The sequence below is a fragment of the Gopherus flavomarginatus genome, chromosome 9 (assembly GCF_025201925.1).
Source record: "Gopherus flavomarginatus isolate rGopFla2 chromosome 9, rGopFla2.mat.asm, whole genome shotgun sequence".
Lineage (NCBI taxonomy): Eukaryota > Metazoa > Chordata > Testudines > Testudinidae > Gopherus > Gopherus flavomarginatus.
This window is the reverse complement of record NC_066625.1, coordinates 13,275,601-13,297,853: the sequence shown is the minus strand read 5'-3', so window position 1 is coordinate 13,297,853 and position 22,253 is coordinate 13,275,601. Positions and strand designations below refer to the sequence as shown.

Sequence of the window (22,253 nt, the reverse complement as noted above, 5' to 3'; positions counted from 1 at the left end):
TTCCAGCTCCTGGATTCCTGTGATTACCTGAGAATCTCAACTTCCATTAAAAAAAAAAGTATGTTTTTAGCCCTCAGGATTGTAGAGACAAGTCTGAAAATGCGGACCAGGTACACCCTAAAGGCATGGAAACCAGAAGGCAAATAAAACAAAGTCAAGATTTATTGGGTTTTTTTTTAAATCTCATGATTTTCAAGCCAATCTCATGATTTTGGGGGGCCTGATTCATGATTTTTTGAATGCATAGAGTTGGCAACATTGCATTCAACCAAAGCACACAAAGACTCTATACATCTCAAGTGTACCTGTCACCACTGGCCTCATTCCATTCCTTTCATGCTATCTGTTACTCCGATGTTTCCCCCTCCTTCATATCATTCTTTTCAAGAACTCTACTGTCTTCTGCAAAGTAGGGTGACCAGATGTCCCAATTTTAAAGGGACAGTTCCAATTTTGGGGTCTTTTTCTTATATAGGCTCCTCTTACCCAATTTTTCACATTTGCTGTCCGGTCACCCTACTGCAAAGCAAAACTGGGTATCAAAACCAGAGCCAATAGACATCCTCAACTTGGAAACAATGGGATCCATTGCTGGAATGGTACCTATAAACTGGCAGCAATCCATGAAATTTTAATCTAAGGAATGAAATTGATGTGAGTGTTCTCTGCCGAGGAAGCCAGTGTGGACTGACTGTCTCGTCAGACTCTTCCTCTGGTATTTCACAACACACAATACAAGCGTCACCCTGATTATAACCCATCACTCAAGAATCAGCTGGCGCACAGCCAGCATGCAGCTAGAAATACCTGATGGGTTTAAAAACCTTCTTGAGACATTTTGACTCAAAATTTCCGCTGAGCCTCAGCTTGGGCTTCCTTCATGCAAGCACAATCTTCCCTTTCTATTTTTCTCTGTTAGTCCCAGTTCTATTGGTGTCACATGGGGTTATTATAATGATCTGCTAAGTGAGGGTACAATGTTCAAAAAGAACAAAGTGACTACATCTCATTTTCAAAAGTGACTGACGCACTTAGGTTCCCAAGTCACTTCTGGAAATGAGACTTTCAGGAAATGAAAATTCTGCCTTCTTTGCTCCCCATTATACAAGACATATATTCCATGCTCCAAGGAGCACGATGTTTCAAAACTAAGCAGCAAAGTCTCCAGGAAGAGCAATGTTATATTGTCTGGTCTCCAGTTTACAAAACAATGGGCTTGGGTTTGTTTGGTGCCAAGCAAATGCAACTGCCATTGACTCCAATGGAAGCTACAGGTCCTCGGCCCCTCTCAGGATCAGCATATAGCACAGTAAGATTTGGGGTCAAATTCTGACGCATGCAAAAGGTGCAATGGCCCAAGTACAGACCCAGGTATGCTGCAAAAGCAGTGTTAATATAGGCCCATATTCTATTCACCAGACACCCCATTCTATCCCCACACACGACCTCTGTGCAACCTATGCTACTAAGAGCATATTTAGAAATGTAGACACCTTTTCAGAAATACCATACTTAGCTCAAAGGAAAGAATTTAATCTGAACTCAGAAAATTGCAATTTAAAAAGCAATTATAGCTGTTCTTTCTTACTTATTATCACCTTTAAATATCTCACCATCACAAGAATATGCAAATTCAATTCATATATGCCTAGTTTAATCATATTATGATTCTGGGAACTTGGCAACCGCATTAGCAATGCCACACCTGGTTTCACCCACCCACTGCGTAATAAGGACTAGAAAGATTAAGAGTCTCTATAGCTCAACTCATGGTGAAGTAGAGGCTAAATCTGCATGCACAGGCAGTTCTCAGTGCATGTCTGGTCAGTATTAGAAGGCATGTGCAAACTCAGCATAGACCAGCCCCTATAGGTTTGGTTAGAGTCACAAACCTCCATGAATTCCTCTTCCCCCACAACTGCCTTTCCAGAACACCTGCCTCACCTTACCCTTTGATGTCTTCAAGGGAACTGGTGACCTGACTCCTCCTGTTCTGTTCAGGCCAAGGCTCTTCCTGGGTCCTCAGGTGGTGCCAGGGTGCTGTTCACTGCCAGCCCTTCAGAAGGGTCTTCAGAGGCGGATCTGTGTGGGTGACTTCACCTCAATCCACCAAGGCCTGTTCTAAAAGGGAAGGGTGCTATGGTGAAGGTGGAGTCTGAAGCACTTGTCCCACACATAGGACAGGAGATGCTGGGAAATGACTGTGTTCCCAGCCTGCTCTCTACTGAGTTTCCTGCAGAGATGATTCTCAGGGAACCCGATGGGTTCTGTAGCAGTAGCACCATCATGCCAGCTATTTCTCAACCCCAGCGCCTTTTTGCCAGAGAACACCTGCCATCAGGGTCGGTGCAACCATTTAGGCAAACTAGGTGGCCACCTAGGGCGCCTAGTGATTGCGGGTGCCTAAAAGTCCCCTCAGGCAAGGAGATGGAGTGGAGGTGAGCTGGGGGGGGCGCGCGGGGAGGGATGCCCACAGTAACGAGGGAGGGGAGGCGCACAGGGGAACAGCTCCCCGCCCCAGCTTGCCTCCACTCTGCCTCCTCCACTGACCACACAGCCTCCTCTCTAAGTCTCCTCCAATCAGGGCTGCACGCCTGGGCGGGGAGGACAATTAGAGCGGCGCCAGCGTGCTCAGTGGAGGAGGCAGAGCCGAGGTGAGCTGGATGGGGGAAAACCCAGGCAGGGTTAACTGCCATGGCGGGGTGGGGGAGGTCAGGTCTCCCCAGGCAGGGTTAGCTGCCACGGGGCGATGGGGGAGAGTCTCCCCGGGTGGGTTAGCTGCCATGGGGGGACAGAGGAGTCTCCTAAGCGGGGTTAGTTGCCTTGGCGGGACAGGGTGGAGAGGGGTTAGCTGTTTTGGTGGGGGGGTAGCTGCTGCGGGGGGGGGGCTTCCCGGGTGGGGGGCTGAGTTAGCTGCCGTGGGTGGGGGGGTTAGCTGGGTGGGGAGTGCAAGGTGGAAGTTTTGCCTAGGGCGTGAAACTTCCTTGCACCGGCCCTGCCTGCCATAGCCTAATATTGACAAAGGTACTAGTAGCCCAAAGCATCCCTGATTATAAGTGGGGTTTTGGCTCTGCACAAAACTTTTGAATGCCTTAGTCATGGGGAGATGGCGACTGGCTGACACTTATGTTCAAGTTTGTTCACCGTATCTTCAAATAGATGCAGCAGAATTAAGGAGCGGGGAGGAGGGTCCAGGATGGGGCAATACGACTGATTATAGACATGAAAGACCTCTCACATAGAGAAAGGTTGCAAAGAGTGCCACTGTTTGCGTGAGAGGGCAGATGAATAAGAGTGGAGGGGCATGAGAAAGATAGGCTAAATAATGAATGGTGCGGAGAAGGCAGATCAGACACTCCTGTTCAGCATGTCTTATTGTAGAAGCACAAGGGGACGTTCATTGAAATTGAAAGACAGCAAATTAAAAAATAATAAAAGAAATAATTTTTACACAATGCAGACGTAGACTGTGGAAGTCAGTGCCATGGGATAGCACTGAAGCCAAGGATTAAAACAAACTGGACCTCAGAGTCTCTAGAGTTATAATAAGGAAGATTTAAAAACCCTAAGAATTTGGGAAGGGATGGAAACCTTCATGCTTTAGGTCATAAGCCAATCTTCAGCTAATGGTGATCAGGCAGAAAAATTTCTTCAGGGCAGATAAACCCATAATTGTCTGGTGTAGTTTCTTGCACCTTCCTCTGAAACACCTGACATTGACCACCGTCAGACACAGGAAACCGGGCTAGACTGACCACTGGTCAGGCTCGGTCTATGTTCCTAATGCTCTGTATGTAGTTACGGAGAAGGCAGTCATAACAAAGAAAGCTAATGAGGAAGTCACTAATAGGTGTCTCATAGACTCACAGACTGTAAGGCCAGAAGGGACCATCAAAATCGTCTAGTCTGATCTCCAGCATAACGCAGGCCACAGAACCTCGTCCACTCCTGAAATAGACTCCTCACCTCTGGCTGAGTTACTGAACTCCTCAAATCATGGTTTAAAATCTTCAAGTTACAGCGAATTCACATTTATACTAGTTTAAACCATTAAGCCAGTGACTCATGCCCCATGCTGCAGAGAAAAGCTAAAAACTTCACTGATTCTGTTCTCCTCACATTTGGTTTCTTTAGTGCGACATTAGTAGAGCTATTCCTGATTTACGCTGATGTAAGTGAGAGCAGAATGAGGCCTCAGTATGGAGAATGCTGATATCCTAACTGCTGATTGAAAAGCACATGTTGATGCCCGTCTACAATGTACACGTCTTTGTTTAGTGATTCAGGCTTGTGCACACATTATGCCATACCTGCTGCCATCTGCGCATTATATCTAGGAATGGCTAGGGAGCTAAACAGGGACACACCTCTAAATCCCCTTCATATGCATTGGATTAGGAGAGTTTATTTCAGGTACAGAATGGAAAAATGGTTTATATTTTGTTAATATAAACATGTCTATAAACAGGTCTATAAAATCATGACAGGTGTAGAGAAAGTAGAAAAGGACGTGTTGTTTACTACTTCTCATAACACAAGAACTAGGGGTCACCAAATGAAATTAATAGGCATCAGGTTTAAAACAAATAAAAGTAAGTATTTCTTCATACAACGCACAGTTAACCTGTGGAACTCCTTGCCAGAGGATGTTGTGAAGGCCAAGACCATAACAGGGTTTAAAAAAGAACAAGATAAATTCATGGAGGATAGGTCCATCAGTGGCTATTAGCTGGAATGGTGTCCCTAGCCTCTGTTTACCAGAAGCTGGGAATGAGTGGCAGGGGATGGATCACTTGATGATTACCTGTTCTGTTCATTCCCTCATGGCTAGATGGACCTTTGGTCTGACCCAGTAGGGCCATTCTTATGTTTTTATGACTGTTTCTCCCAAATATGGATGATGAAGAGCCATGATCCTGATGTGCACATATCAACCAGTCTGATTTGCCTTTCCTGCCAGTGTAAGAAAGAGAAGAACCAGGCCCAAAGACCTTAAGAAATATAAATGATATCTGTATATTGAGCACCCAGTGGAGAATTCAAGTGTTATGATCACTGGGCATTCTTGCACAAAGGAGACACTAGCTACCCCAAGCAGTTACCATGTCAGCATATGGTCCAATGAGCCTCCAAAATATTTCCTTTGAAAAATTTGTGTCGTGTGATATCACAAACAACAGAACTGGACAATGGTCGGTCTGAAATCAGATGGACACTGAAACTTGCCATACCCAGAACTAGCCCAATCCACCCTGTGCATAGGTTTGGAAAGTTGCTTTGGGGGAAGTTGGGCTGAAACAGTAGCTGTGGGGTTAATCTGGGGACCTGGATATGCACAGCGGTCATGTTGTACAGTGGGCGTCATGCTGCTTGGGAAGTTGGAGTCATGGAACGGCTACCAAACAGTTTGGGAATCTGGACTGGGGCAGTGGGTGCAACAAGATCTGGAAGTTTAGATTTCAACTAGAAGGGTAGAGTGTTTTCTTTTCAAGGGTTGATCTCTGTGTGTGCTCAAGCAGGGGAGCACGTAGCCAGGGGCATGTCAGGGAAACACGTAGCAGATGCATTATCTAGACAGGAATTTCTTGTCATCACAAAAACCCCATGTAACCTTGTCATATCAAAGCACCACACCCAAGGGCCTGTTTCCAGAAGGTCTTTTCTACGGCAATTGAAAACTATTTCTGAAAAATCCCTTTTTGTTATTTAAACATTAAACAAAGTTAGGGCAAAATGCCAAGTCAGTAGGTAGCAGCACACAGCTCCACAGGCTGGGGGTATGGCAAGCCAGGGAAAATCCTGCAAGATAGCACAGGTCATAGTGGCTTGATGTGTTGGGAGTATATTGACTATTCCTTTCTGAAGGGAACAACATACTTGCTTGGTGGTTGCTGTGGATGGCAAGGTATGCAGCTGTTGGAGAGCATACAAGTCTTCTCTCTCACACTGCATCCCTTTCTGTCTAAACATGTCCCTCATGGTCATGCAATCATACTCCAAAGTGACACAACAGCAAATTTGGCGGGTGCACCGTATCCCACATCTGGGCGCCATCAGAATGTCTGCATCATGTGCATTATGCCAGCAAAGGTTTTTGCACCTCTTTACACGCCTGCAAAAGCAAGAGTTAGTCTTGTGACACATTTTTGGAACCAAGGCTTTCCATGAGCGAATGACTACGGCAGGCAGTTTTATAAAAATTGCTTCCAGATCTACATGTATCATGTAACCAAAAAATGAGTTTGCCTGCAATTTTGGAAGGGCTAAAAAGCACAATGAATTTCACTGGTCCTACAACACCCAGGAACAATGCTGCATATTTTTGAGCCCCATCTACCAGTACCGTATCTAACTATTTCCGTATTGTGACAGACGCAGGCCAGTGGGGTACAGGAGTCTGGTAGAGGGCAAATATACTGGTCACTGGGTGAGTAGTTTTCTGTTCCCTGAATGACCAGAGCAGGGGCTGCACTAGAGTAATCAGGAACCTGCTAGAACCAATTAAGGCAGACAGGCTGATTAGAACACCTGCAGCCAATCAAGGCAGGCTAATCAGGGCACCTGGGTTTAAAAAGGAGCTCACTCCAGTCAGGGAGAGGAGAGGAGAGGAGAGGAGAGGGAAGGGAAGGGAAGGGAAGGGAAGTGAAGTGAAGTGAGGTGCGGTGCGGTGCGGTGCGGTGCGGTGCGGTGCGGTGCGTGTGAGGAGCTGGGAGCAAGAGGTACCAGAAGCTGAGAGTGATAGGCTGTGCTGCTGGAGGACTAAGGAGTACAAGCGTTATCAGACACCAGGAGGAAGGTCCTGTGGTGAGGATAAAGAAGATGTTTGGAGGAGGCCATGGGGAAGTAGCCCAGGGAGTTGTAGCTGTCATGCAGCTGTTACAGGAGGCACTATAGACAGCTGCAATCCACAGGGCCCTGGGCTGGAACCCGGAGTAGAGGACGGGCCCGGGTTCCCCCCAAACCTCCCAACTCCTGATCAGACACAGGAGAAGTTGACCCAGACTGTGGGGAAGATCACTGAGGTGAGTAAATCTGCCAAATTAGTGCAGCACCCACCAAGGTAGAGGAGGAACTTTGTCACAGTATGTACATCTGTAGAGCACTTGTGTACCATGAATGCAGGGGAAGCTGCAGGGCACTGCTTGAAAATGAATGTAAAAAGCCCCAGACATGCTCACGCATGATTGCCAGGTCTGAAGTTGAGTTGGCCGGCAAACAGAGTTCCTCTTTCAACCCCACTAGGAATGTGGTGTAACAATAAACTCGATTCAGATGTTGGAAATTCATGTAGAATTGTTGTATTTTCTGCCATCATTTTAGAATGCTGGTGCCAATGGAAAGCATTTTCACGTCGGGCAAATGATGCCAAACTAATGAAGCAATTGCTTCAGTAATGTCAAGGATTAACTATTATGTGTCTAATCTTGCTGTCATTCTTGGGAAGATGTCAGTTAAAGACTGCTGCTTTTAGTTTACTATTTCCACACAGCGCTTCTGCACATCACTTCCACTCTTTACTGGCTCCTTATTAAGCTCATACTGACAGCAATTATTCTGAGATGTGGCATGAAGGCGACTGCTGAAGGGTAAGATTACATTATAATTAAGGCTGTTGATTTACAACCACACTTTCAACTGCCATGCACTAATACACTTGCAGAATGTGCTGGTAACATCCATTTGTACTCGAACATGTGAATTTGTGTGTGCAAACAAGAATTTGTGCATGCAAAGCAGGCAATTGGGTGCACAACTACCTGCTTTGTCCACACAGTTGCACAATTATTCCTGAAAATTCTCATCTACATGCCCAAAGATGAGTTTTGCAGGCTCAGTCAGGTTCAAATGCAACACTGATGAAGGTCCATTTGAAAATTTGACCAATAATATCATAGTTCTCCATGTTTCACTAAAATCAGCAGAATAAGTATTGGTAAGATTCCAGATTTTAGCATATGTCCCTGGTCCGGCTGTTCAGGCCTTGGAGTGTTTTACACTCACTTTGTACAAGCAAAAATGACTGTAGAAGGTGTAAGGCAGAGCAGAATTGGGCCCACAATTTCTATCTAAGATAGAACAAACAGGAGGAGCTGCACCCACCACTATACACCTTTACTGAGTGGGCATGATAAGCATTTGCATACATTGGACATGAAGCTTTACAGTCAAGTGCCAGTCTGTCTATTCCAAAGGCCATAATCAACCACTATGAGACTCACCTGCCATGACTATTTCTTGAAGAGTCTTGTGGTTATGGCACAGATCTGGGCATCAGAAGTGCTAGGGTTCGACTCCACACTAGGAAAACAGACTGTTGCTGACAATACTTGTCAATGACAAATCCTTATGTTCCCCACTTTCAACAGGCATCAAAAATGGTCTATCTATACTAGGGCATTTTGATCCCAGCTTCACTAGAAGCTACACCATTCTCAAGCCAGATGAGGATAACCCACTGCTGACAATTCTACAGGCCACTGCCCTCGGGTAGACAGACCCTGGGTTCTATTCCTATCTCTGCAACTGACTTACTGTGTGATCTTGGGCAAGTTACTTCACTGTCCTGTGCTTCTGCACAACAGGCATAATGGTACTTACGTCACTGCTCATAACGTGCTTTGAGATCCTCAGGTGGAAGGTGCTATAGGAATTGCAAAGCTCTCTCATCAGACACATATATTCCTGCAAAAGTATGCACAGGCTTGTAACGCGAAACCCTCTTTATTTCTGGACAGACATTGCAAACTGCTTAGACCACATTCTCCAAGGTGTTTAAGGAGGGTGGAGTTTACAGTATTTATTTAGGTATTTTGCAAACCCTAATCAGAATAGAACACTTGCAACAATCATAAAGAACAAATATAAAACCTGCAGCTACACTCTGAAGAGCGCCACCACATTTTTTTTGTTATTGCTCCTAGCCCAAAAACCAGATTGCAACTGGAAAAAAATGGCTTTTTTCATGCCCTTTATTTCTGATCCTGCATTAATTTGTCTGCTGTGTGCACTGCTTTTATTAGGTGCATTTTATTTTTCACCTGGCTCTAAAAACTCAGCTTTTAAACTACCTCCTGGTCCACCTCCTCTTCCGATCATTGGTAACCTGCATTTGCTGGATATTAGACGGCAAGACAAGTCACTATTGAAGGTAAGAAAAAAAAAACACCTCATGCATTTTAAGTCTGCCTCAACTAAATCAATGAGAAGACTTTGTTTTTGTTTATTAATCTGAATTAAATTTTAGAGCAGTAAAAATTGCACAATAATGTTGTCTCAAGCTGCTTCTAGCTCCTGTCTATATGGTGGAAGTGTCATCTCTGATCAACCACTAAAAAAGGGCCCCTGGGTAATGTGGATTTTTTCATGTAAACTTGATAAGGTACATGAAGTATATAGTGTTTGTGGGATTTTAAATATGAACTTGACAGCTCTCATACCCAGAGGGCTTTTAGAGTATTAGCAAATAACTAACATGAAAAAGAAAATCCCAGTAAGAAGATTTCACTATAAAGAGTCCAACAGCCACATAAGAAAGGGTTAAATCCAGATTGTTCTTATGCAGTTGTTACTCCATTCCTAAGTGTGCAAATTCCCATTGAAATCGATGGAGTGGCAGAACAACAGGATGGAATAATTTTGTCAAGTAGCTGGAATAAATACCCTGTGAACTCTTCTGTTAACTTGTAATTAAAACCACTTATCATTGTTTAAGCAGACAGAGAGTTCTTATCTGTAAGAGGATGCTGAAAAGGAGCCTGTCAGGCTAGGTTCAATCCAGGAGCTTTGCTTTTCCTTACCCCAAGAGGACAGTTTTGCAAAACTTCACCCTGGCTGTCTGAGCATGATTCCTTCCTGCCCATCCAGCTCTGCCTCGGATCTGTTTCTGTCAGTGTTTAATAAACAGGGCAACAAATATTTGGGGTCCTGGTGCATGACTGAGGCTCCTAGACAAGAGGGTGACACAAATAGTAAAACAGTAATCACTGCAGGATTCCATCCAGTGCATAGCGCTTATTGGTTACTAACAGATATCCTGAGTGCATTCACCTCCTGTGGGGTAGGGGGGAGGAGTGGAAAGGGGATCCCATTCTGCTCCCCTAAAAGTGCAAGGCATATAGTGGCTAGCAGCATGAGCTCACTTGCCACCCCCATGAAACTAGGATTCTCTCCCCAGGGCGTTATGCTACATGCAGAGTGTCCACGGGAGTCATTAGCAAACATGATTCTTTACCAAACATGAACAGAAATCCGCCCTCCAGCACAGCCAACTCTGTAGACATACTTACGAAATTAGAGAAGGTGGAAGTGAGGCAGTATTTTTTCTTGAGCCAACTTCTTGTGGTGACAGAGACAAGCTTTAGCGCTACAAGCGCTCTTCTTCACATCTGGGAAAAGTAGCAAGAGTGTCACAGCTAAATAGAAGATTGAACAGATAGTTTAGAGTAGTCAGCAAAAAAAAAGTTCAGATGTATCAAACTGTCAACATTATTGGAATAAAACATTTAGATGTTTCCTTTCAAAACAACTTTTAGTATGAATTTTCTTAAATTTTATAACGTACAATAGAATAGAATACAATATAGTAGAATATAAAGTCAAAAAATCAAAATGAAACATTTTGATGGAGCCAAAATATTTTTTTTTAATATTTTCTTTCATGGAGAATTTTGCAATTTTCAGTTTTCAGTCCAATCAGAACAAAAAGAAATTTAAAAAACTTGAAATCCTGCATGAAATGGAATATCTGTTCTTTTCACAGCTCTAGCAATAGAGTGAGTCACAATCACTATAAGAATTGTTGTACATTTTGTAACAACAGATCTGTTTGTATCTGTCTTTCTCTTATTCCTCCACTTTGTTTATTAACTGATTCTCATTCTTTAGGGGTCTGTTTGGTTTTTATTCTCGTTCTTCTTATTAGCTTCCTGTAGACCTGAGAATATTCTCTTGTGGCACTGAGCTCAAACATCTAGCTAATACTCTATACTAGTCTATGGACTATACCAGACTATCCTTTTAATGACTATACTTCAGCTACCTGTCATGGAACGTTTTTCCCCCTTTCTAACTACCCAGCATTGTTTCTGAATCAAGAACAGACATCAGTGTCTTCCTAGATTTTCACTGACTAAATTAAGAGAAGTGCAAAGAGTAAACAAAGTGTGTAAACACTGAGGATTTAGGAATATCTAATTTTTAATGTTCAAGAGTATGTAAAAGTATGAGTTTGTTTAAAATACATGGGGCCAGATTTCCTGGTCTGAATGCCATAGAGTTGGAGATTGGGCTGATGTGTGTGTGGTTTTCCCCACACAGAAGAGGATTGTGCTCCTACTAGACCAATGGAATTTAGTGCTGAACTCATGCATATGCTAGTCAGATTAGTGCTATAAACAAATACACCAGAATAAGTCTTCGGTATGAAGAGGAAATGAGGGGTTTCTTAATGCACTCTCTCCACTGGTGATACTAAAACCCTGCCTCTTTTTCAGCTAGCAGAAAAATACGGGCCAGTGTTCACCCTCCACTTTGGGTCCCAGAAAGCTGTGGTACTGACTGGATACGAAGCCGTGAAGGAGGCACTCGTGAACTTCACAGATGAATTTGTAGACCGACCCCCCATCCCAATATTTGAACAAATCCAGCATGGAAATGGTACTGGCCCTTGGAGATGTGAGAGTTTCAAAAGGGCTCAGCTGTGGCCTCTCTCTTCTCCTACTGCCACCAGTGCCTGAGAACTTTTGGAAGCCCTGCCCCAAGTCTGTATTTTAGCTAAACTGACCCCCAAATTCTGTTTTTCTGGTTTGCAGCTCTTGTCATTAGTGACAATTACTTTGGCAAACAACTTTATGACCAGTTAACATCCTGAATTTTAAAAGATGAGGGCAGAATTTTAAAGGCACAATGGCAACTATGTGACTAATTCCCATGGGCAGCCAATGTGAGTTAGGTGCCTCACTGCCATTAATGCATTTTACCTGAGGAATCACTTCATGAAAGATGAACCATACTGGATCTGGCGCTCAGGTATTTTGCCTCTCCTGCCAGTCGGGGCTGCCGTTTTGGATGTATTCATTCCAGAAAGTCCTGCCTCCAAAAATGGCCCTCTGTAGAACAATATATCACAGGTTCAGATAAGGGTTATGGGCCAAATCTGTGATCCCTTCCCTCAAACAGTGCCATCAATTCCCCGAGGCAGTTCCTCTACCCTTGCAGCACCTGTTGAATGGACCAATAGAGGATTTAGGTCTTCAGGGCTGTTAATTTGACACATTACATCAGCACTAAAGTCACACAGAAAATGTATTAAAAAACTGAGTGCTCTAAATGCCTGGTTGCCTCCCACATGAGTGAGATGGCAAAGACTGAACTGGGAGGAAAACTATTTCCATGAGGTAAAAGATGGCTGGGATTGGTGGATAGAGCTAGGAGGAGAACAGAGAAATGAATGGCAAATGGGATAATGGAACAGTAAGGAGAAATGGAGGGAGAGAAACTGTGGCGATATTTTCATATTCTTTTAAGTAGAGTAGGATCCCCTTGAGTTCTGCGTTCTCAGCAATCACATATATCTCACATACACCTTAGGTGTATTCTTCTCTAATGGAGAGTTGTGGAGAACGACACGAAGATTCACTGTGTCAAGCATGCGTAACCTTGGAATGGGGAAAAAGCTGATAGAGGAAAAAATTCTTGAAGAGCTTCATTTACTTATTGCGACAATCAAATCTTCCAGAGGTGAGCTGGGGAATATTAAGGTTAAATATCGCATTGCTCAGACTTTTCAAGCACCGTTGTAAACACAAGTCAGTGGTGAGGTTGTGGCATGAGAGTTCTGTTTATGCTTTTGTTTGTTCTTATTACAGGTGAGCCATTTAGCCTCAAGTCATTTAATGCTGCTCCAACCAACATCACCTTTCTTATGCTGTTTGGGGACCGGTTTGACTACAAAGACCCAACCTTTGTCACTCTGTTAAGACTCATAGATGAAGTTATGGTTCTTCTTGGATCTCCATTCTTGCATGTAAGTAACTCTTCCAGCATATTTTGAGTCATAGAGGCTCCATGATTCAGCACAGCAGATCTCAGGCTGTAAGAACTAGCACATCCCATCTAAAAATCATAGCACTCAGGGTGCTGCCTTCATAATTATAATCAGTGTCATTAAAATGGAGTCTGAACCTCAGACCATATTTGAAACCAAGCTGTATACTATGTAACTGCAACCTGCCTACCACCATTTACAAATCATTGGTCTTTCAGACTGAACAAAGGGGCTGTGAGTTACGAATCACCCTGTTGTGCAGGGTTGGATTCACTCTCAAAGGACAGGAAGCAAGATCCCCCAAGATCCCCCAAGACTGCAAGCTCCCCCAACTCTCCAGCCAATGTGCTTCAACTATGACATGGGAGGTAACCCTTCTAGCCCCCAAAATGGAGTTCAGGCTCTGTACCCTCCTGGCCTCAAAGCTGAGATTACCAGTGAGCATGAGAAATAGTGTCAGCTGTATTCATGGATTTAGTAACATGTCCACAAGATTGAAACTCCAAGAACATTTTGTGTGGTGACTACTTTCTACGTCTATTAGTGACCTGTACTGAATTATACTTACTAAACAAAGGTTATCTACATTTCATCTGTAACAAGAAAAACTTGTTTGGGTGGAGGAAATCTACTGGTTGGTTCATAGGTCCCTAGACAGAGTCACAAATCCACAGTGTTCCTGAGTGTTGTAATTTGCATTTGGATCATTATTTCAACTGGGGAGATGTGCGGGGAATCACATTTCACCTGACAGCTCCTTCTGTTGTTCATGTGAGGATGGTCACATGCAGGGTTTATTCCAGCCGGTTCATGGCATGTATCACACTGGGAAACTAAGGTGATAGTTGTATTTTAGTATGAACTGGTATCACAGTATCTATTCGCACCAGCTAAGGTGATAGGTAATAGTGCAGAATGGAAGATACTGTGCTCATGAAAGTTTACTAACGCGCTTGTTTCAGGCAACGATATATGAATAACTGGTGCCTGGGGCTACAACCTACTAGTTCTTGTTTTTATCAGCACAGACAAGAGCAACATCTTTGTGACCAGGCTGCTGATAACCTCTATGATACATAGAATAGTCCCACTAAGAATTGCTGTCTGGTGTGGATCTGAGATGAGAATTATGCTATAAGAATTTTAGCCCTGTACTGAATGTTGGTTCCCCCCCGCAAATTTGAGATTTTATCTTTTTAATTTGTTCTATTTCTTCTTAAATGTCATTTCATTGTGCACGAAAGTGCAGCCCTTGCCTACCTCGCTGGTATTTTCTAATCATAGTCCATGTTCAGAGACTATGGCTGTGTTAAATATGCTTCATAGGAGTCAGCAAACTATTTAATCATGTACCTAGCCCCATTGAAATCAAAAGATTAGATTTTGTGACACAAAGTGGACTTAATGTGGCCAGAGGAGAATTTCCTTTGTGCTAGGGAGCTCTCAGCTGACATAGCCCACTCCTGCCCCAGCCCAACATAGGGGATACAGGGTCGGCATGTCAGGGACTCTTGGCAGGAGGGGCTTGGTGGAGCAGTGGACCCAGTTCGTATCTAGCATAAGGTTCCCAATGGACCCTACACCTGTAGTGTAAATTAGAGCTGCTTCCTTTCAGCTTTACCCTTGAGCTGATACCTGGCACCTCAGAATCAGGGAGACACAACTGGATCCCTTGTGGCTTCATCCCTGCATTTTAGCAGAGTGCAGATGCTGTAGAAAATCTGCCCCAATGGGACCACTCATGAACTTCTAGTTAGGCCTGTGCTTAAGAACCTTGCTGAATCAGGGGCTGAAAGCTTAAGGCCCAGCCCTACATTCAAATGTGCTAGCTTCATCCAGGTGGAGTCCCAGTGACATCAGGAGTGTTGGTTATCATTGCAAACTTCTACGGGACAATGTTACAGACCTCTAATGATGCGCCGTCCCAGTACCCTTTGGCATGGCTCTTCCTGTATCTTGGCACTTTGGTGTTAACGCACCCATTTTTTTTCCTTACTAGTTTTTTAATTTCTACCCATTCCTTGGATTATTTCTCAAAACCCACAAGATTTTACTTAAAAAAATAGAAGATGTGCGCATCATTTTAAGGAATTACATCCAGATCAGCAGACAAGATCTTAGCGAGAACTCACTGAGCTACATTGATGCATTAGTGTTCAAACAGCACAAGGTACGTGACTGAACTTCTCCATTTACAATTTACTCTGTTTTCAACAAAAACACTTAACTAGATCCTGGTCTCAGCCACATCAACTTAACCTTCCTGAGGTCAATGCCGTTATCCAGATGGAACTGAAATCAAACTCCATTCCCTTACTTTTGCCATAATTTATCTAGTGAATGTTTCACCAAAATTGGATGTGAAAACATGACCCCACTTTATAATCTATGATCAATTGTTTGTTCCTACAAGACAATCAGTGGGGTTTCATAAAGGATGAATCTGACGTTTTGTGTTAATAAAGAAACCAATCATTGATCTAATTGTTCTAAAAGGAATAAGGAACTCAAAGGAAGTCAGTTGTTATATCACAGCTACATGTCCTGGCCCTGCATTTATTCCTTGCATCCAGCCACTAGGATTTCTAAGACAGATTGATCTCAGTGTAATATTAAAACAAAAAACCTTCAGACTGTATGTTTTTCTTCTTTCAAACAGAGCAGGGCCAGATATGCACACTGCACCTCCTAGCCACTCATACTGAGCTGGGTTCAAGGATCACTATGCTCTGGCAGGGGAGAATGTTCACAAAATCTTTGCATACATTCCAACCGGGCAGGCAGAGTGGGAGGTGTCTCTTGGAGGTTTGAAATCACTGAACTCGAATCTCTAGCTGCACACAGAAGGGAATAGGTATTTCCAACCCTTGCAAAATGAACTGCAGGGGTGAGTTTGATGAATACCATCTAAAGCGGAGCTCAACCCTGCTGCAGCTTGGAGATGGATCCCGAACCAATCGCTTGTAGCAAAACCCCTCTAGCTTCTGGGGAAATTCAGCTCTCCATGCAGATCTGCACTGCGTGGCTCAGACTCAACTCTGCCCTTGGTTCTGAGATCCTCCGCTGGCTTCTCCTTGGATCGCAAACATATGAGAATGCCTGAAAATGCAATGGGCGAGGTGGGACTTCCCAAATCTTACTCAATTGTAATTTTGCCTCAGTCAGAGTGAACAAGAGCACTTTCAACACTAACTGAAACTTGTGTGTTTAAAGGAGACAAACAAGAAAGACAGCCTGTTTCATGATGAAAACATAATAGCATCTGTACTTGACCTGGTCATGGCTGGAACTGAGACAACTGCCACAACATTGCAGTGGGCCATCCTACTGATGATGAAATATCCAGAGATCCAAAGTGAGCCGCTCTATGGTTTCACTCTTTGTCTGTGCCTTGTTTTAATAAGAAAGTCAGGTTAATTGTCCAATGTGTAGATGCCAGTGCTGCTTTTGCCACAAAAGCTGCATTCCTGTTCTTTATTATTAGCTATTATTTGTATTGCGGTAGCATGTGGGAGCCCCAATCACGGATCAGGACCCCAATGTGCTAGACACTGTATGAACACCAAACAAAAAGATTGTCCTTGTCCCAAAGAGTTTGCAGTCAAAGTTGATTAAGACTAGTTTCTGTCTTCCAAAACTGGATTTTTCTATTTCCTAGAGGGAGCAGCGTAGACAAGGGTTGTGTAGGTAGTATGATACAAAACAAAACAAAACAAAAACATGCATGCCTGAAATCCAGAGAGAGTTGGGGTGCCTGAGGAAGCCAGGTTTAGGGTTTGCAAAATCTGGTTTGTTTTTGCCAAAGCAAATTCATAAGTGGGGAGAGAGCCCTTCTGATAGGACACATTTGTGTTTGCTTCTACTTTTAGAAAAGGTACAAGAGGAGATTGGGACCGTTGTCCAATCAGGAAGCCAGGCCACATATGAAGACCGGATAAACATGCCATTTACAAATGCGGTGATACATGAAGTACAGAGATTCATCACTCTGCTGCCACACGTTCCACGGTGCACATCTGTTGATACACATTTCAGAGGCTACTTCCTCCCCAAGGTATGTATCACTTTTTTTAAATGGATACCATTACGTTCCGCCCTTTGCCAACAGCAATGAATGGATCCTTGGATACTAAGGGCCAGATTCTGCCATCCTCATGTGAGTAATTCCTCCCTCCAAAAGTAGCTCTGTTTGACTCAGGGGGGCTATTTGCGGAGTGAGGCTGGCATGCAGGATCTGGCCCCAGGTTTGCAGTTTCCAAGGCAATGCTGGGGATTTAACCACCTTCTAAACACTCTACACTGCCTTGAAAATCTCAGCCTGTATCATGTACAGTGCTCTGAATGGAAGGGTTCAAATCATCTATGCAAATGCACCTGGTAGAAACCGGAATTAAAGCTGGAATTTGGCACAGTCAGCAGGTAAAATCCAGGTTTCAGTGGAGTCCGTAGCAAGATTCACATTTGCTTCAATCAGACCGAGGTTTGGGTCACAGGAAGAAGCAAAGCTTAAACAGCAGGGTGGAGACTGACAAAGAGTAGATCAGTGGAATTCAATAATCTTTTAGGACCAAATCCTGCAGCCTTTCCTTGCCTTAGCCACCAGTACTCGCACAGCTACAATGTCCTTGCCCGTCTGAGTATGGCATTGGCAGCATCATGTCCTACTCTGAATATTGTTGTTATTATTATTGCTATGTGGTAGCACCAAGGAACCCCAGTCAAGGGCCAGGACCCCATTGTGTCAGGCACCGTACACACACTGAACAAAAGGATACTCATTGCCCCAAAGAGCACTGAGTTATGTACCTCTAAGGGAATTCCTCATGATCAGAGTGTCAGTTTGATCAGAGATTTCATGTTGCTTTTGGAAGTATAGGGGGTCTGTAGAGCCAAAGACCTCTTTTAGTTTGCGCTTCGTGTTGTATTCCAGGGAATAACCGTGATTCCTTCCCTCACCTCGGTGCTGCTGGATAAAACACAGTGGGAGACACCGCATGAGTTTAATCCCAATCATTTTCTTGATGCTGATGGGAAGTTTGTAAAGAAAGAAGCTTTCCTGCCATTCTCCACAGGTAATTAAGGGGTCCTACCCTGAAAGGAGCAGAGGTTTCTCAGGCTCTGGTAGGATCAGGAACTTTGTACTAGGTAACAGAACATTGATCAGGAGAGATCTATTTCAGTATTTCAGAAAGGACCAAGCAAACCTAATACCCAGCCAAGCAGAGCCAATGAATCTGCAACAGACCTGACTTATCTCAGCATAAGCCTTCCCTCTAACAAAATGAATCAGTTCTCAACTGATACAAAGATAGGCAAAGGAAAGGAAGGGTATCAGCTCCAAAAGAACATAGAAGGAAGCCCAAAAGGTGCCAAGGAGAGGCCCGCCAAAATAAACAGGACTTGAATGATACCCTAAACCAGATACACGAGGCACTAGCATTGACTTACTGTGTGGCCTGGACACATCACTGAATCCTTTCTGGATTTCAATTTCTTTGTCTGAAAAATACAGTCAATAATACTCTGTCACAAGGAGGTGATGGGCTTAATTGAAAGATGCTAGACCAGGGGTGGGCAAACTTTTTGGCCTGAGGCCACATCTGGGTATGGAAATTGTACGGTGGGCCATGAATGCTCACAAAATTGGGGGTTGAAGTGTGGGAGAGGGTGAGGGCTCTGGGGTGGGGCTGGGCATGAGGGGTTGGGGATGCAGGAGGGTACTCCAGCCTGGGACCGAGGGGTTCAGAAGGTGGGAGGGGGATCAGGGCTGGGGCAGAGGGTTGGGATGCGGGAGGAGGGCAGGGGTGCAGGCTCCAGGCAGCGCTTACCTGAAGCAGCTCCCAGAAGCAGCAGCATGTCCCCTCCCCTCTCCAGCTCTTATGTGGAAGTGCAGCTAGATGGCTCTGCATGTTGCCCCATCCACAGGCGCCGCCCCTGCAGCTCCCATTGGCTGCTGTTCCTGGCCAATGGGAGCTGTGGGGGTGGAACTGTGAGCAGGGGCAGCATGTGGAGCCCCCTTGCTGCCCCTACGCATAGGAGCCGGAGGTGGAACATGTCGCTGCTTCTGGGAGCCACGTGGAGCCACTTCTGGGAGCTTCTGGGAGCCACTGCTCCCCGGCATGGAGTGGGGTAAGCCCCAGACCCTGCTCCCTGGCAAGAGCTCAAGGGCAGGATTAAAGCATCTGAAGGGCCAGATGTGGCCCCCGGGCCATAGTTTGCCTACCCCTGTGCTAGACAGAGGTGTAAAATACTGACCTACTCCACCCCTCTAAATGTGTATTTGCGTGTGCATGGACGTGCACACATACACACAAACATGTAGCCAAGGTGAAATAAAACAAACAGCCCATCCCAAGAATTCTAATGAAGTTTTGATGGGCAAGGAACATTGCAAGATATCAGAAATTTCCTGTGAAATTCCATCCTAATCCCTCTTTAGTGAAGAGGTGTCCTCTACCCAGCCTCACTGCTGTGGCACAGCAGTAAAGGTTTCCAAATGCTGTTAATTTCCAAAGCTGCCTCCTTCCTGGACTGCATGTGCTGTTATCCAGCAGAGTGCATTACAAGTGGGCACAGCTGGAAAGAGTAGCCTTACTAGGAGTTTTACAAATCCCAGCACTGCAGGAATCCTAAAGTATTGTAGAGGGAGATTTCCTACAGAATCTCTCAAATCCTGCCTTGCAACCTGACACTTCACAACCATCTCTGTTAAAAGTTGGCTGTGGGAGCTGGGGATTAGGAGTTCAGCTGTGATCCTAGACCCAGCTTTCCAGCCGAGATTTGCTGCTACAGCACACTGCAGCCGTGAGTTTGTATTTTTGATGCAAAAATCATCAGCAGTGATTTTTTGATGTCAAAAGCCACGTTCTTGCTTTCCCCTGATTTCTTCATGATGTCATCTCTCAGATCCTGTCGTTCTGGGGCAGGGCATCCTGCTTTAAAAAAAAAAAATCTTATGGGAGCCAAGAACAAAAGACAGTCACCAAAGTGGGAGTGGCTAGGTGATAGCCTACAAGTCTTCAAACCATTCCACCTTTGGGGAAGGGAACATTTCTCGGGAAGGTTGATTTTTAAGAGAAAAGGGTTGTTTGAAAGTGCTCAGGGGCTAGGGTGTCAGGATAAGTCTGTGGATGATGTCTGTGAACTATGGTTGCATCTGAAGATTTCAGCCTAGGTACAGAGCCCCATTGTGCCGGGTGCTGTACAAATACACAGCCAGAGGTAGTCCCTGCCCTGTAGAGCTCCCAATCTAAACAGACAAGACAGACACAGCATGGGAGGAGAACAAACACAGAGAGGAGAAGTGACATACCCAGGGTCACACAACAATTCAGTGGCTGAATTCAGTTATGTCCTATCCACTAGAGACCACAGCCTGCCAGGGAAGAGGGTGCCTAATAATTTCATGTATTACATAGCCTGGCAATTTACCATGTGGCTATCACCTCCTTGCTATGTGAACATGTCTGACAAAGGAATCAACATGCATATCGTGGCGACATGAGCTACTGGCATAATCATCTGGCTACAACACAGATTATTTTGCTGTAACTATATGTCAGTTCAACTGGGTACAAAGGTACATAAGGAGTCCCCTTACTGCTCCTAATAGATGACCTGATGACTATTATGGGGAGGTCTTCACTATCCGCTGCGATCTATCGGGGGTCAATTTATCACGTCTAGTGTAGATGTGATAAGATCGATCCCCGATCATGCTCCCTGTCAACTCTGGAACTCCAGCTCGCGAGAGGCGGAAGTGGAGTTGACTGGGAAGCTGCAGCAATCAACTTGCTGCCATCCTCATGGCCAGGTAAGTTGCGTAGCTGAAGTTGCATATCTTAGGTCGACCCCCCACTAGTGTAGACCTGGGCTATCACATTAAGATTAACCTCTGTAACTATTTCTCTTACAGTTAAATCTAATCATTTTTGACACTGCAGGGCGCAGGAATTGCATTGGAGAAAGTCTGGCCAAGATGGAGCTGTTCCTGTTCTTTGTAGGGTTGCTGCAGACCTTTACTTTCCAACCCCCACCCGGGATCACAGAATCAGACCTGGACCTTGCGGTTCCTCAGACCACTTTTACTTTAAGACCACAACCTCAGCTGGCCTGTGCTGTTCTGTGTGAATAAGGACAGTGTTAGGGAATCATTCCTTTGCATTGACTTCGACTGCACAGGACATTTCTACTGGGTGCAGCAAAGAGAAGGCAGAACCATGGAGAAATGGTTAATATGGTCCAGATGAGACAGCTATTGCATTATATGCACTGCAGTCACTTCGCACTCTGCTTCTCATAGACTTTAAAGGACTATTGTGATCATCTATTTCAGGAGCGGGAAAACTTTTTGGCCTGAGGGCCGCATCGAGTTTTGTAAATTATATGGTGGGCCAGTTAGGGGAGGGGGCCGTGGCCCGTCCCCCACCTCCTATTTGCCCCCCTGGGACTCCTGCCCCATCCAACCACCCTTTCTCCCTGTCCCCTGTCTGCCCCTGGAACCTGTGCCCCTGACTGCCCCCTGCCACCGCATCCAACCCCCGCTCTTTCCTGACTGCCACCCCCAGGATCCCTGCCCCCATTCAACCCCGTTTCCCCCCTGACCACCCCGAACCCTACCCACATCCTGCCCCCTGACCACCACCCCGAACTCCTCTGCCCTCTATCCAACCCCCCCCCGCTCCCTTCCCCCTTACTGCGCTGCCTGGCTGGTGGCAGTGCCGCCGGGCCGCCCGGCTGGAGCCAGGCCACACAGCTGCCGCCACCACGCATCTCAGAGCACTGGATCAGGCTGGGCTCTGCAGCTGCGCTGCCCTAGGACTCACAGCCCCGCCGCCCAGAGCACTGTGCTGGCGGCAGAGCGAGCGAGTTGTGGCTGTGGAAGAGGGGGACAGCAGGGAAGGGACTGGTGGCTAGCCTCCCTGGCCAGGAGCTCAGGGGCCGGGCAGGACGGTCCTGTGGACCAGATGTGGCCCACGGGCCGTAGTTTGCCCACCTCGATCTAGCTGGACCTCCTGCACATTGCAGGCCACGGAACCTCACACACCCATCCTGTAATAGACCCCTAACTTCTATAATGTCCACGCTCCTGCACCTATGGAATAAGCTGTGTTCTGAATAAGAATATTATGGGAATCTGTCTGTAAACGCTACCTCTCTCAAGAAGGCAAGAGCACCATTAATCTGTAATGGGCAGAAATGCTGTAGG

At 45.3% G+C, this 22,253-nt stretch overlaps 1 protein-coding gene across 2 annotated transcripts; it reads left to right on the top strand.

Moving 5' to 3' along the window:
• Positions 1-8,950: 8,950 nt before the first annotated feature.
• Positions 8,951-21,327, top strand: LOC127057539 (cytochrome P450 2W1). Of its 2 annotated transcripts, none has more exons than XM_050966327.1 (9): positions 8,951-9,148; positions 11,493-11,655; positions 12,589-12,738; positions 12,867-13,024; positions 15,045-15,215; positions 16,259-16,400; positions 16,915-17,099; positions 17,976-18,117; positions 20,989-21,327. In XM_050966327.1, the coding sequence occupies exons 1-9, from the start codon at positions 8,951-8,953 to the stop codon at positions 21,177-21,179; spliced, it is 1,500 nt and encodes a 499-aa protein (XP_050822284.1). In that variant the 3' UTR covers positions 21,180-21,327. The 2 variants fall into 2 exon arrangements, with proteins under 2 accessions (XP_050822284.1, XP_050822285.1); XM_050966328.1 differs by lacking the exon at positions 20,989-21,327 and adding an exon at positions 18,234-18,288 and having other exon boundaries at positions 8,963-9,148.
• Positions 21,328-22,253: the final 926 nt, after the last annotated feature.

Coding starts and splice junctions, on each gene's coding strand:
- LOC127057539 (XM_050966327.1), top strand. CDS start 8,951: ATGGCTTTTTTCATGCCCTTTATTTCTGATCCTGCATTAATTTGTCTG. Junction 9,149..11,492: donor AAGACAAGTCACTATTGAAG/GTAAGAAAAAAA, acceptor CCTCTTTTTCAG/CTAGCAGAAAAATACGGGCC. Junction 16,401..16,914: donor GAAATATCCAGAGATCCAAA/GTGAGCCGCTCT, acceptor TTCTACTTTTAG/AAAAGGTACAAGAGGAGATT.